Source organism: Chaetura pelagica, unplaced genomic scaffold (genome assembly GCF_000747805.2).
Source record: "Chaetura pelagica isolate M959 unplaced genomic scaffold, ChaPel_1.0 scaffold274, whole genome shotgun sequence".
NCBI classification, from domain to species: domain Eukaryota; kingdom Metazoa; phylum Chordata; class Aves; order Apodiformes; family Apodidae; genus Chaetura; species Chaetura pelagica.
Window position 1 is genome coordinate 1,171,681 of NW_009952983.1, and position 15,387 is coordinate 1,187,067.

Sequence of the window (15,387 nt, forward strand, 5' to 3'; positions counted from 1 at the left end):
CAGGGTCCTGCTACTTAAAATCATAACGATTCTCACTCAGGCAGGCACAGGTGTCAGAGCCTGTGCTGCCAGGACTGACAAGCTCTGGGCAGTTCAGAGCTGGAAACACATCGTGTGGTCGGAGGTCTCTGTTTTCAGCAGCAGGTGTTAAACTGGAGGTGTCATAAGTCGTTAAGTTAAGCCAGGAAGGTGTGCAGAAAGAAAACAGCACCTTGTTTTGGTTTTCTCCTGACATATAAATAGTCCTAATCAGGACTATTAGAATTACAAAACATCCTGCAGTTAATCATGCACCTTCCTGCTCCTCTGCAGAGCAGTGGCTCTGTGGGAGGGAGGCTCAATGAGTCTTACAAGAAGCAAATATTCCCATTCCATGAGTCAGATCCAAATCACCCCTCCATAGCTGCCATTCACATCTTGTCCATCCCAGATTCCTCAACATTTATCTACCCCCAGGACCCTCCCTGGAATAGCTCTGGGTTTTTTGGCTGGTGCTGTTGTCTTGGTCCTTCATTTGTAGCTTCATGAGCAGCTGCTGAGAGTGATTTCTTGAACTATTTTGGGAAGGTGGCAAGTGGTGTGTTGTGCTGTAGGGTCCTCAGGGCTCCTTGTGTCCTGCCAAGCACAAGAGCAGCCCTGGGGACTCTTTCTGGGAGTGGGCACAGGATGTCAGCTGCCTTCAGCTTGCAAAGCTGGGACCTTAGTCCCTTAGTCTGCCACTGGATGGGCTTTCTTTCTTGATTTGTTTTTTTACACTAAAGCCTCTGCCAAACTGCATTCAGTCCTTTTAAAATAGCTAGGAAACTGGTGTTGGTGTGAGGCCCCTCAGGATTATCTGCAGCTTCCATGAAAAAAAAATGGGTTTGGAATTTGGAACCTAAATCAAAGATTGTTTTTCCTGCCTGTTTTGTAGCCATAAGATTTTTGGCTGAACATCTGTAGAAATTCAACTGTAGCCTTTGTTATAGTGGAACCACTGTCATGCTCTGTTAAGTGAGGCTTAAGAAAAGGAAAGCTGGGGAGGGACTTTGTAGAAGGGCTTGTAGTGAGAGGACAAGGGGGAATGGATTCAAACTGGAAGAGGGGAGATCTAGGTTAGACATTAGAAAGAAATTCTTTGCTGTGAAGGTGGTGAGACCCTGGCCCAGGTTGCCCAGAGAAGCTGTGGCTGCCCCATCCCTGGCAGTGTTGAAGGGCAGGTTGGATGGGGCTTGGAGCAGCCTGGGCTGGTGGGAGGTGTCCCTGCCCATGGCAGGGGGTTGGGACTGGATGATCTTTGAGGTCCCTTCCAACCCAAACCATTTATGACTCTATGAAGAAGTTTCTCTACCCATCAGAAAAATGAAGCTGTAAAGAAGCAGGTTTAGCCAAAGTACCAGATGCAACAGTTTGTTGGGAAAAAGCTTCTCTTCCTCCTATCTTCTTGCATGAGGCAAGACCAGCTTTTCTGCCTGGCAGTTTTCACTGCATCTTCCTAAGATACTTTGTCTGTGGCTAGAAGACTCTTCTGTAGGTTCACACTGTGTTTCTTAACTGCAGGAATTAGTCTCCTGATTGTTGGGAGGGGTTTGTCTTTTTATTTTAACCCCTCTACCTGGAAATCATGGTTCCCTCTGTGAGGATCACTACTGTTCTGGAGCCTCCATTCTGATGGGTTCTCCCTCTTTGCTCCTCTTCCCCAGGCTTGGTTGCTCCTGCTGCTCAACACTTTCCCAAGCAGTAGTGCAATTCCTTAAAAATGGCAGCTTCATGTTAATGAATTAGAGAAGCAACCTGACATATGAATAACACAATGAGAATAACAAGAAGATTTGCAGCAGGAACTCTCAGTGCAGGCACAAAGCCCTGCTGAGCTTGGCTTTCTCCTTGTTCCTTTGAAGATAATGGAGTTGCTGATTTTTAAAGCTTGAAATACTGTGTCTGCATTCTGTAATTAAAACTTGGAATGAGTGATAGAAGAGCAAGAGAGAGGCCATCACAGTGTTCTGTGTGCTTGCCCATGGCAGGGGGTTGGGACTGGATGATCTTTGAGGTCCCTTCCAACCCAAACCATTTATGACTCTATGAAGAAGTTTCTCTACCCATCAGAAAAATGAAGCTGTAAAGAAGCAGGTTTAGCCAAAGTACCAGATGCAACAGTTTGTTGGGAAAAAGCTTCTCTTCCTCCTATCTTCTTGCATGAGGCAAGACCAGCTTTTCTGCCTGGCAGTTTTCACTGCATCTTCCTAAGATACTTTGTCTGTGGCTAGAAGACTCTTCTGTAGGTTCACACTGTGTTTCTTAACTGCAGGAATTAGTCTCCTGATTGTTGGGAGGGGTTTGTCTTTTTATTTTAACCCCTCTACCTGGAAATCATGGTTCCCTCTGTGAGGATCACTAGTGTTCTGGAGCCTCCATTCTGATGGGTTCTCCCTCTTTGCTCCTCTTCCCCAGGCTTGGTTGCTCCTGCTGCTCAACACTTTCCCAAGCAGTAGTGCAATTCCTTAAAAATGGCAGCTTCATGTTAATGAATTAGAGAAGCAACCTGACATATGAATAACACAATGAGAATAACAAGAAGATTTGCAGCAGGAACTCTCAGTGCAGGCACAAAGCCCTGCTGAGCTTGGCTTTCTCCTTGTTCCTTTGAAGATAATGGAGTTGCTGATTTTTAAAGCTTGAAATACTGTGTCTGCATTCTGTAATTAAAACTTGGAATGAGTGATAGAAGAGCAAGAGAGAGGCCATCACAGTGTTCTGTGTGTGTTTGTAAGCACCAAGTGGCTTCTATGAAGTTCTTGTGATGTTCTTCAGGGGTGACCACACACCCTGGCAGAGCCAGGCAGGGACAGGTGCAGCTGGCTGGCTGGGTTTCAGGTTGTGTTGCCTGTCCTCCTTGTTTATGTGTTTGTTTTAAGCCTTCGAGTAGTACCTGGGTTAATTTTAGAGCAGTGTTCTGGAGGAGGCCACAGGGTCACAACAAGGGCTTTTCTGTCTGAGCGTGGTGTGAGAAATGCAGAATGTGGAAGTGGGGGGGTAGGGGGGTCATTTGGGCCTCCTTTTGGCTTTTTGAAGGGTTACAGGTTGGGGAAAAGGGTTGTGCTTCCTCTTGGGAAGAGAAATCAAGCATCACCCTCCTATCTAGTGAATGGTGGTTTATTGTTAGAATTTTCTTGTGATTTTTTCTTTATAGGAAGATCAATGATTTCATGTTCTAAGAATCAGAATTATTTGGGGTTTCTTTTCATTGGGCTGATACAAGTTGCAGTCTTTTTAAGATGGAAGTTGCTCACATATCTGGCAAAAATCACACTCTGTATCTGTGAGGGGGAGAGACTGAGGAGCTTTTAGATGAATTTATGAAGTATAATTACAATTAAGGATGAGTAGCCCGGAAGTCCTCCAGTAAAATCATCGCTGACATTCTTCTTTTCATGAGTAATGTCTTGTATATTCAACAGAGTACAAGCTGGCATCTTGATGCTGGTTTCAGCTCAGTGACCCTTCTTGCTCCCAGGAGTTTGCTCCAGCCTGTCATCTGCAGAAATTCACAGGGTGTGTTTTACAAACATGCTGAGTTGCTTTGCTTTATGTGTCTGCAGGTGGCAGAAGCCAAAGACAATATAATGATGATGTCTGAGCCCATCTCTAAGCTGTGATTTAGGATTGGGAACAGTGACTTTATGCAGAAGTTGAGTTTTATTATAGTGAACAGGTACAATAATGGATGCACCTCATGCTGTCCTCAGCTCCCTCAGCATTAATCAGTTCCTACAGATGAGGAAGTCCTCCTTCGTGGTTGTTTCTGTCTAATTATGAGCACGTGGAAATAAGCCAGGGAACCGTGGAAAATCTCAGCTTTATGTGATAAGACTTGAAGAAAGAGAAACATTTGATGGATAATTTGAGAGGTTGAGTTCTCTCCTCTCAGTTTACATTTTATGGGAATTCCTATAATAGTTCATCCAAAGTTTTGTTTCTTTGCCAAACTGAAAGGCTTTATATATATATATATATAGAGAGAGAGAGAGAGAAATTAGTTATTCAATGCAATTAAAATTAAGGCTATGTAAAGAAATTGAAATATTTGCTTAGGAGAAACCTGCTAAAGAAGTTTGTAGGAGCTATTTGACATTGTTGCTGAGGTGCATGGTGAGCTAGAAGTTTTGCAGGCTTCCACATACGTTTCTGTCTTCCCAGTAAGAACTTCATTGAGTCCCAGATGCTTGACAGATCATTCAACTTCTTGCTGATGTGATGAGCATCATTTGAGTCATTCCTTTCAGTCAGACTCTGTGCTCATTAATCCAGCTTTGAAAACACAAATTGCCAAGTTGCCCCAGCTCTCTCTCCCTGTGTGCCTGCTGAGAGACCTGTGCCTGGGCCAAGTTATTTTTGGTTGCAGCCAAAGGTCAGGAGTACAGTAGGTGTGCATTACTCTGTGGTAAACAGGAGTCCAGTACAGTGCACTTTTGTCATTTCCATGATGACTGGTGGGGTGAGGACACGCAGGAGGAACGAAGGCACCAGGCTCGGCAGCCAGGCTCCAGTCACACCACATTCCTCCTGATCACTTGTGGCCTCTGGCTTTGATGCCAAGCACCCACGTTTGGTTTGGGTTTGTTTTGGAAGGAGGACAGGTATTCTTGGTCGACTAGGAAGGCAGCAGCCAGTAGTTTTGTTGTTGTTTTAATGCCCATGTCATGGGGGAAGGGTGATTACATGCTTTCTGAACCCAGGGTTAGTCAGCCAGCTTTCAGGCTTCTGCACTTCAGGGAAGCAAATGAAGGACTCTAAAATTTTACCTGAAATCAGACCCATGGAGATGAGCAGAAGGAGAGAGGCCCAAGATGCCATCCTGTCACAAAATCACAGACTGGTTTGGGTTGGAAAGGACCTCAAAGACCATCTAGATCCAACCCCCCTGCATGGGCAGGGACACCTCCCACCAGACCAGGTTGCTCCCAGCCCCATCCAACCTGCCCTTCAACACTGCCAGGGATGGGGCAGCCACAGCTTCTCTGGGCAACCTGGGCCAGGGTCTCACCACCCTCACAGCAAAGAATTTCTTCCACATGTCTCACCTAAATCTTCCCCCTTCCAGTTTTAATCCATTGCCTCTTGTCCTCTCACTACATGCCCTTATCAAGGCTCACTCTGGAATTCTTACTAAATAAAGCTTAGATATCCCTGAAAATAAAGGACTCAATGGGTTGTATGTGAAGTAATAGGCCTCTGTTAGGATGAAATTGCCAATTCTAGGTGTTTTAGAGGGTAATTAATAAGTTGTTTTTCTCTAAGTAGACTTAACCCAAGAGACACATTTGAGGTGTGGGTAGGGATGGGCTGTAATGTGGAGAGCAGAAAGGAAAGTTGGAAAGCCACACACGGGCTGAAGAGAAAGCACATTTGCTATATTTTAATGCCATTTAACTCTCCTGGGTGTCTTGTTGTTTGCTCTCACTACTGGCTTGGTCACTCTGTGCCCTGTTGTGATTTCTCAACATGCACTGCTCATATGCTGTTTCCTTCAAATGCATTTCTCAATACTTTGTGGCACATGGAGGGGGGCAGGACATGGTTGCTACATATGCAAAGGGAGAAAACACAGGGTGATGAATCCTAAAAAAATGCCCTTCTCCTCAATTCTTTTTAGTTCCTGTACCTCAGACATCTGGTGAAGCTGAACTCAAGCAGTCAGTTGGGTCAGGGACTTGTGAGGGTTACAAGAAATAAGGAGAAGACAATGCAAGTTATTGCTGTTACTAATTCAGGAAAGATTTGAATGTCCTGTAAAAGTGATCCAGGCTGTCTGAGGAGGCAGTTGAGCCACCATCCTTGGAGACACCTAAGACAGATGTGGTGCCAGGGGGACAGGGTTTAGTGGTAGACACTGCAGAGTTAGGGTAGTGGTTGGACTCAGTGATCTTGAAGGTCTTTTCCAACCAGAACGATACTGTGAAAAGCCTTGAGAGACTGTTCCTATTTGGAGCCAGTAATGAATGAACTGGGACCCTTGCAGGTTAGAAGGGAAAACATGCAGTGCACGGTGTGTGGAAACCTGTATTTCCCCACTGCCAGAGTGGACTTGGCTGATACTACCACAGCTTGTGGAGGTTCAGACTTTCTGCTCAGTTCAGCCTCACTGCAGGACCTGAGCTGGTGCTGTTAATTTCTCCAGTGACTAAAGGGTTTTAGACTACTATATTTTTCTTCATACACTATATATTGATATTGCTGAACTGTGAATCTTCTAGAACTAGCAAGGAATTTTCTTACAAGTCTGATAATACAACAAAGCTGATGTTTCCTCAGCTTAGAGGTTCTCTTGCAGTTCCTGTGAGGCAGATGCTTTAGAATTCTGCAAGAGCTTTCTATGTTTAGCCATTACGTCCAAGGATTAAGACAGATAGCTGAGGTTTAAGGACTCCCACAAGCTTCAGTCTTTTTATTGTTTCAGACAACTTACAATGTTATGTTGTGAGAAATATCAATAAAGAAATTAAATCTCTTCCAGGTTTTCTGAAAAGAAAGAAAGGCTGATGCATCTTAAAACTAAGCAGAGAGAATTCCAAAAACAGTAAGTTGCAGCTATTTAATTAAAATAAACTACAATAACCCTGAGAAACACAAAAGAGTCTCTCTCACACAAACTGTGGCTGGAGACAGATGTAGTCCAGATAGTCATAAAATTTTCAATCATGTTTTTTTCCTCTAGTGTTTTGAAGGCCATGGAAGGGAAGGAGATAACTGATCAGCTGGTGAGTTGTTCAAAATGTCCCATGGTTTTAAAACTCTCTTAATCCCTAGATCTCATAGTTTAAAGTTACAGTTTGCCTTGAGGACATCGTGCTGCTTTCCCAAAAAACCTGCTGTAAGCAAAACTGCAACTGGCTCTGCAAGCAAAGTGCTCCAAACTGTCCATATTTTTAATTTCTTATTAGTTATTTAGTTCAACAACTTATTATACTGATTGACTTTATACTGAGCATTCAGTTCTTGTGCCATTCTTCTGTGCACAAAACAGTGTGTGACATATTTATTCCTTTGGTCTGATCCAACTAAGAACCTGCTTCTCCTTCTGTGCTGAAGCTGTTGGCTTTGCTGTTGATCATTAGTCAGCGTGTTTGAAGTCGTTTGCGCCCTCGAGATGCTGAATGTTCTCTTTTTTTCAGAGATGGAAGATAATGTCTTGCAAGATGAGGATTGAGCAGCTGAAACAAACCATTTGCAAAGAGAATGATGAAATGACAAGACGTGAGTAGTGTCTGTGCTTTTCTCGTGTGCAAAAATCTCTGCCTTAGAGGGGCAAAGCAGTCGAGGTGAATGTGAGTGGTAGTTGTTTTTATAATGGTGGATTTCCAAACCATCCCTTCTTCAATCGACCTGAAGGCAAATTGGTGAGTGGATTTTAGCCTTTTCATGCCTGGGTTTTAATTAGCAAACAGCAGACATTATTCAGCTGAATAGAGATCATTTTGCAGCAGCTTTAAGAGGTACATGCTGAGCAGCCGGTGACTTTGGCGTTGTCCCTGGAGATGGCTTTGCTCAGTGTGGTGTTCCTCATCACTTCCTCCTGATAAAGAGGAGCAAACAGCTCTGCAGCTGTTAGGAATTTCATGTCATTGATGAATTTTAACCCACACCTGTCTAGAAATCCTCAAATCATCCTTGAGCAAGAGTCACTGAAGTTAAAGCATAGGCTGGGGAGCTGCTACTGTTCAGCAGCTTCAGTTTTGAAGCTCATCATGTTTTTCACACATGAGAGATCTGTAGGGCCATTTTTCAGAGGAGATCATGCAGCACTCCTTACAACCTGCGTGCAGAGGGTGTTCCAAAGCATAATGACTGAATCAGGAACATTTTTATTTACTTGAAATTCAGGTGGAGCCAAACAGAGTGGAAGCAGAGGCATATACCTTGAGAATAGTTCTAAAGGAATAGCACAAGTTTGTGGTGATAATGTCAAAAGGTTGAGATGCAAAATGATTTTCAATTAATAAGGAAGGTGGACAGTAACAATAAGAAACATATAATGAGAAGATGGACTAGATGATTGTGTTAGCAGGAAAGAGAGCAAATAACAGTGCAGAGAAGACTTAAGCATTCAGCAGCTTCACTTGTCTTCTCACAAAGAAACTGTGATCAGCTGCTTAGCCAGATTAAGTTTTGCATCATGAGAGGACTGCAGGCTGAGGAAAGAAAACAAAGCTAAATATTATTTTTACTATGTCAGGAAAGCCTTACAAGAGTCACCTTAAAGAACTTAAGGAACAAGTTGAAGTTGTCTGTGGAGCACCTGAGAACACATAAGGGAGAGAGGATGTCCCATGGACCCGTAGGAAAACAGTGTCTGTTTTCAAAGGATGGAGAAAGGACTGATGACACAGTCATTCTATTATAAAGCTCTGTCCACTTTGGTAGCTAGAAGGTAAGAAAATTAAAAGTAGGCATCACTTCGTTAAGAAGAAGCCATGTCAAATCAACCCATTGTCTGGGGATGAAGTGGAGGATGAAGCAGAAGATCCAACATATGTTGTTGTTGGACACTGCCCCAAACTGTCTCATGAGCAAGGAAAGACCTTTGCTCTGGGTGTAATCACTGTGAGGCTGACACAAGAGGCTGCATGCAAGGAATGGTGATATTTGTCAAACCAGGGAGGTGGGACAGGTGGAGCTCAGCAGGTACTGGTTCCTGGCCCAGTTTTGTCCAGTGTTTTCCATCATAGCTTGCATGGTAAAATAGAAGGTGGAATGAAGGAAGCCAAGGTGGATGACTTCTGTGAGAGCAGGAGCAAATTCAAAATCATGCACATAAATTGACAATGTCATCTGAAAAGGACCAAGTAGAGTGCCCATTGTTCAGGAGAGAGAAGCACCAGTGATGAGATTTGACAGGAAGGGATCTGGGGAATTGCAAATTAAATAAAAATTACTAATCTTGTGGTGCTCCAGAGTGGCTGAGGCCTCACTCTGGGTGATAGTAATATAAGCATTATATTTAGGATGGAAGCACAATTACCCTGCTCTGCCCAGCACTGGTGTTGCCTCAATGGAAATCTGGTGTCCCATCTGAGCAGTTTAAGAAAGGTACAAATCAACTGGAGAAAGTCTGGAAGTGAATATTAGGAGTTAAACACAAGGAGTGGCTAAGAAAATCAATGTTTGGTTTGGTTTAGAGGAAGGTGAAGAAAGCTTTTCAGTAGGTAGGAGATTATTCTGGAGATAATAACTACTTTTTCTCTTCAGTCTGTGAATAAAGGAGAAGGGGAAGTCAATGTGACTTCAAGGAACTTAGGCACCTTTTCACAAAATGCAGCTCTGAAGGTGGCAAAATGTTAGGATCAACCAGGCAGTGGTTCCTCCACTTTTCTACTGTTTTGTGAAGTGTGTTTTCTGTAGCTTTTGCAGCTTCTCTTGCTCACAGTGAATTGATTAGATTTAACCCATGAAGTATTATTGCCCAACTGGCCTGCTGTTAGCTCAGTTACCCCAAAACTGCTATTGCAAATGGACCCAAAATGAAAGCCAGTAGATCAGGAACCCAACTTGGTTTACTCTTGGACCACATTAGAAAACGTGTCATAGGTTGTTTCTCTTCTCTTGGATGTGCCATAGTTTGGTGTTCTGAAAATAAGAACAGTTTCTAGAACATTGGGTTCCTGCTTTTGGAGTTGACTCTCCTGGATACCTCAATAATTGATGCTTCTTAAAATAAGGCTTTAAAATGTGTGTCTTTGCCTCCTGGCTGGGGAGAACAGCTCAAGGAGACAATCCTGCAAACCTCTGGCAGAGCTCTGGCTCGGGCAGAGACTAGTGTGCATGCACTTGCATTTAGCAGGCAGCACAGATGTGTGGGCCCTCATGGGGTCCTGAAATGCTTCTGGGGACACATTTGAATCACCTCATAAACTGGGTCATAAAGCAGAAGTGCTGTGCCAAAAAGAAAACAACAAAGGACAGTTGTTTCTGCACCAGGAGTGCTAGTCAGGAAACGTGTGCAGTGCTCTCCCCAGCTTCCCAAATAATTGCTGTTGGTCCTGGAGAACAGAGAGTTCACTTGGTGAAAAAGCAACCTTTCAAGTATAACATGAATGTGAAAATTGAGCAGATGGACGTTTTATTCCTCCTCTGTTTCTTTATGCAAAGGGAGAGTTTGGGCATGTGAATGCAAGCATTAATTGATTGCCCGTTGATGTTTCAGGAATGCTAAAAGGAAACTGAATGACTTGGTGACACTCTGGGGTTCTTGGTGTGGCTCAGAGAAAAATCAATTTTTCTGTGGTTCCTCTATCAAAGGGCCCCTTATTTTGTAACTCTGAGGATTATCAGTTCTTACCTGCATGGAGAAAATGTTCTCACCTTCTTTAATTTGGCACTTTGCATCTCCCGTGTGTCAGATCTTCCTTCCAAACACACCATGAATCACAACAGATCAATTGGGTGGCTTAGAAATAATTCCTGACTTTCAGAGAAAGCCCTTTCTGGGTCTGTGGGGGTGGGCAAACCATGAGTCCTGGTCTCCCACCCTGCCAGACCAGATGGGAATTGGCCTCAGGTCCCATTCTTTGGATGTAGCCTTTAATTTTTGTGTTCCCCTGTTGGGGACAGTCTGAGTGAGGAGTTGGAGGAGGCTGTAGCTGCTTAGAAGTGTTCTTGAGTTTAGTAGTACATCATGCAGCTGCTTTAGGTTATTCTTATTGTAGCTCTGGTCTTACCTGTGCCTTGCAAACAAAATGTATCAGTAAAAAGATGTCTGGATGTAGCAGTTCCCTGCTGTGCAAGGGTCAGTTTTCTAACTTCTTGATTGCAGTTTTCTAACTTCTTGATGCCTCACTGCATGAGAACCTAACATTGTTGCTTTGCAGCCATAAAAATGCAAAGTAAGTGACTTGTAGGTGGGGACTCTTCTTCAAACTAGGGGGCATCAAGGATTTTAGACATATGTTTGGAGACCATGGATAACAGATATTTTCCTGTGCTTTTGAAAGAGGTGGTTAACTCACTCTCTTTAGCACCATATGTTTGTGGAAGCATTACTGCAGTAAATTATTTTATAGGGGAATCAGCAGATGCTCTTGAAGGGTATTTTTGTCCTTGCCTGACACATGGAGTCAGTTCAGGCAGTTGCAGTACTTCAGGTACATCATCACATCTCTCTTTTGGTGACTGGAGAGGGAGAATAGTATTCCCTTGTGGCAACATGAAGACTGCACCATTGGGGCCCAAGGGCTTTAAGGGCACTTCATGAGTGTGAAGCCCAGAATAGAAGCAGAGGTGCCAGAAATGGTGAATGAAGATGCTATCTGCTCTGGATTTTGGCTGCAAGCAGTGCATGTCTCCTTGGCCAGCACCATGCAGACATGTACAGTCAAGCTATTTCTGTCGTGATGAACACCCCAGAAGTTTAATTAAACTGTGAAATCTTGGCTTTTCCTGCTCCAAATCCAAAAATTGCTCAGTAAAAGACAGGGAAAGATTAATCCCAATTTCAGTCTCTTTGGAGATCTTCAGGAAAGATGAAAAAGCTGTACCATTCAGCAGCTGATAATGTTAATAGTTGAGGCAGGGCTTTCTGTTCTAAGGTGCTATAGATCTTGTTATCTACAAATATGAATTATCATAGAATCATTAAGGTTGGAAGGGACCTTAAAGATCAAGTTCCAACCCCCTGCATGGGCAGGGACACCTCCCACCAGACCAGGTTGCTCCAAGCCCCATCCAACCTGCCCTTCAACACTGCCAGGGATGGGGCAGCCACAGCTTCCCTGGGCAGCCTGGGCCAGGGTCTCACCACCCTCACAGCAAAGAATTCCCTCCTAATATCTAAATCTTGCCTCTTCCAGCTTAAAACTGTTCCACTCATCCCACCCCTCCCTGCCCTTGTCCCAAGCCCCTCCCCAGCTTTCCTAGAGCCCCTTCAGGCACTGGAAGCTGCTCTAAGGTCTTCCTGGAGCCTTCTCTTCTCCAGGCTGAACACCCCAACTCTCCCAGCCTGTCTCCAGAGCAGAGCTGCTCCAGCCCTGGGGTCACCTTGGTGGCCTCCTCTGGACCCTCTCCAACAGCTCCATGTCCTTCTTGTGCTGAGGGCCCCAGGACTGTGCACAGCACATCATAAGTACCTCCCATCTCCTTTTCCAAGGCTGACATCTGCTGCTGTTTTCACAGATGCAGAGGGGCTTCTGAGGATCAAGGAGGAGAACCAGAAGCACTATCGCAGGGCTCAGAGGCATCAGGAGAAGAAAGAGAAGATCCAGAGGCACAACCGCAAGCTGGGGGACTTGGTAGAGAAAAAAGCCTCTGACTTGAAAACCCAGTATGAGCATCTGGCAAACCTTCGTCGCACACACATCCTGGAGCTGACATCTGTCATATTTCCCATTGAGGAAGTGAAGACAAGCATGAGGTAGAGAAGCCTTGTCCTTCTGGACTCATTTTCCTTAACTTTAGACACCCAGAAGTGAGTCGTGTCAGTCTAAGCTGGACACTGTGGCTCTCCTTGGCATCTGTGGGGAGAGGAAGGTGTTTCCCAAAGGCAAAGCATCTGGCCCAAAGGTAGAGGTCCAGACTGGCAGAATCTGGAGGGGCTAGCATCTCCCCACTGAGGCATCTCTCCAGTGTTGAACTTTCTTAAAAGAGATAATTAAAAATCCCAGGACAAAGGAAAGGAGTTTTGGGAATAAGGAGTTTTGCTGGCGTGTTCATCGAATCATAGAATTCTTGGTTGGGTTGGGAGGGGCCATAAAGATCATCCAGCCCCAACCCCCTCTACAGGCAGGGACACCTCCCACCAGACCAGGTTGCTCAGAGCCCCATCCAACCTGGCCGTTGTTGGGAGTGTTTCTACAAGCATTTTGCCCTCTGTCAAAGCTGGCTATACTTGTCTGCCAAGCAGATCTCTTGGTTATGTCTCAAAACCCTTCTTTAAAAACACTCTCTTCCTCTTTGGGTGCTCCAGAGATCCTGCAGATGAGTCTTCTGGGAGTGACAACGCGATGACCTCTAGCACTGTGAGCAAGCTGGCAGAGGCCAGGAGAACCACCTACCTCTCTGGGAGGTGGGTGTGTGATGATCACAATGGGGACACCAGCATCAGTATCACAGGGCCTTGGATAACCCTGCCTAATAATGGAGACTATTCAGCTTATTACAACTGGGTGGAAGAGAAGAAGACCACACAAGGACCAGGTAAGGAGCAAGGTCTGATGAGGCATCTGGGATGCTCCAGAAGCTGTAGGACTTGCAGCCTTGGATGCCAGCAGAAGGCACCGAGGAGCAGTAGCCCCACCTGTTTGTTCTCACCTGGACAAACCTGAGTCAGAAAGAAATGCCAGGAGAGGGATTAGTCCACTGAAATCCTCTTTTGCAGGAAGTGCACCCTGGGACCCAGTGTATCAGGAAATCATTCACACTTTGGACATGGTTCACATGCTCTCGTTTTAACAGGAATTCCAAGACTTGCTCTTTTGTCCCAACTTCTAACAGATCCCACTGGGAATGATTGCTGGATTCAGGTCGTTCTCAATACTTACAAATGACATTTTCCAGAGTAGACTTGGGTAACACATTCAGGCTGCATCTGAAAGGAAACTTGATGGGTTTTATGGTTTTAAAACATGATGGTTTTGTTCCCTTTAGATATGGAACATAATAACCCTGCTCATACCATCAGCGCCGCGCTGTGCTATGCAACTCAGCTGGTTAACACCCTGTCCCTCATACTCGATGTGAATCTTCCCAAGAAGCTCTGCAACAGGCAAGTAAATGCCTCTCAGGAGGGGAATCAGCCAAAACTCATCACTGACCTTCATTCAGTTTTGTTTTGTGAACAAAGAGATGAAGTTGGAACAGCTTTTCTGGTCGCAGCTGATGGGTCATGGATTTTTATGCTGTTTAATTTTGGGTGGGGGGCTAGTAGGATTTCAGACCACAGTTTGTAGTCTCTCCCTCCCTTTTTTATCTCCTGAGAGTGTAGACCAGCCATCAGAGTTGAAGATAACAGCTTTCTAATCGACTTACTCAGCATCCTCAAATTAGAAATGAAATATGACGCTCCATGAATAGCACTTTTCATTTTTATGAGACCCTACTGTGCTTTACAAAATCCCTGCCCAATTCAGCAGCTCTTTGTCATCTGCCACAGCTCCACTCCATGAAGTGCTGTAGAAGAAAGCCTTATGGTCTGACATGGCAGAGATAGAACTCCCTTTAGGATAAAACCCCAATGGGGAATGTACCTGGCTGCCAGGCACCTGGGAGTGTTTTTGTTAAACCCCACGCATGAGGAAAAGCCCTGTGAGGTTTTGGATGTGTCTGTGGAGCAGATGGGATCTGTACAGAAATACTGAGGAAGCTGTAGACCTGGCCAGTCCTCCAGAGGTCTCAAATATGCTACTGGTATCTTTTAAGTGTTTAAAATAATGGTTGCCTAAGTGAGGGCACAGAACGTGAGTAAGATCTCTGCAAAGTTTGTTTGTTTGTTTTATATTAGACTATTGTTTAGGTGCTCAGGCTTCACAGAAGGAAAGGGTTGGGGACAGGAAGTGATGCAAGAGTTAAAAAGAGAGCTGAAATAGCTTGGCTGCCGTGGATCTTGGAGCTTCCCACAGTTTACTTTATCCATCCTGTTGCAGCTGGTGAGACTAGGGCAAGTGAAATGCTAAGTCTTGTAAGGTGAAAAATGAATCCTCTGAGCATTCTAAAACTGGCTGCAGAATTTAAACAAATGCTCACTGCAAAGATGTTTGCTCTGGGGTTTGTTAGGAAGGGCACAGAGTGCTGATGTCCCCAGCAGGTGTATTTTCACAGCATTTTGCTCTGTGTGTACAAACGTGTGTGTGGTGCTTCAACAGCGAGTTCTGTGGAGAGAACCTCAGCAGACACAGGTTCATGCGGGCAGTGAAGAAGCTGAATGCCAATATCCTTCACCTTTGCTTCTCTCAGGTAAGGGGAAATGCACATTTGGATTCTTTAAATGCTTTGAAAAGATCAGCTGTGCCTGCAGGTTTCCTCCAGTAACTGATCATGTCTTTTTCTTGCCTCCCCCGTGGTAGCACGTGAATTTAGATCTGTTGCACCCACTGCACACGCTCAGGAACCTTATGTACCTGGTCAGCCCAGACACTGAGAACTTGGGCAGGTAAGAAAAGCAGCATCTTAACTCACCTGTGACTGCATCTCTTCTGAAGTGACGTATTTGCCTTGTTACTTATGGGGGAAATTCTTCTTTCCTGCTGTATCTCTAGGTGAGTCCTCAGCACCTCAGAAATGGGAGGCGTTATAAGGAGGAGACAGGACAGAAAAAGGGGGTCCTGAGTAGGAAATGGGGTTTCAGAGAGGGGTGTGTGCTGTGCTTCTGCATGTGGCAGGCTCAGCTGCAGGTTTTGTAGCTGGTGATGGGACTTGTTG

At 44.8% G+C, this 15,387-nt stretch overlaps 1 protein-coding gene across 1 annotated transcript in view; it reads left to right on the forward strand.

Moving 5' to 3' along the window:
* The window catches only part of ATG14 (autophagy related 14), a 22,956-nt gene that overhangs the window by 5,042 nt on the left and 2,527 nt on the right, over positions 1-15,387 (forward strand). The window contains exons 2-9 of the mRNA XM_009996475.1: positions 6,497-6,559; positions 6,698-6,740; positions 7,155-7,236; positions 12,148-12,385; positions 12,938-13,167; positions 13,618-13,735; positions 14,832-14,922; positions 15,033-15,118. Of these exons, the coding sequence (XP_009994777.1) occupies positions 6,497-6,559; positions 6,698-6,740; positions 7,155-7,236; positions 12,148-12,385; positions 12,938-13,167; positions 13,618-13,735; positions 14,832-14,922; positions 15,033-15,118 (951 nt within the window). The remainder of the gene's footprint in view (positions 1-6,496; positions 6,560-6,697; positions 6,741-7,154; positions 7,237-12,147; positions 12,386-12,937; positions 13,168-13,617; positions 13,736-14,831; positions 14,923-15,032; positions 15,119-15,387) is intronic.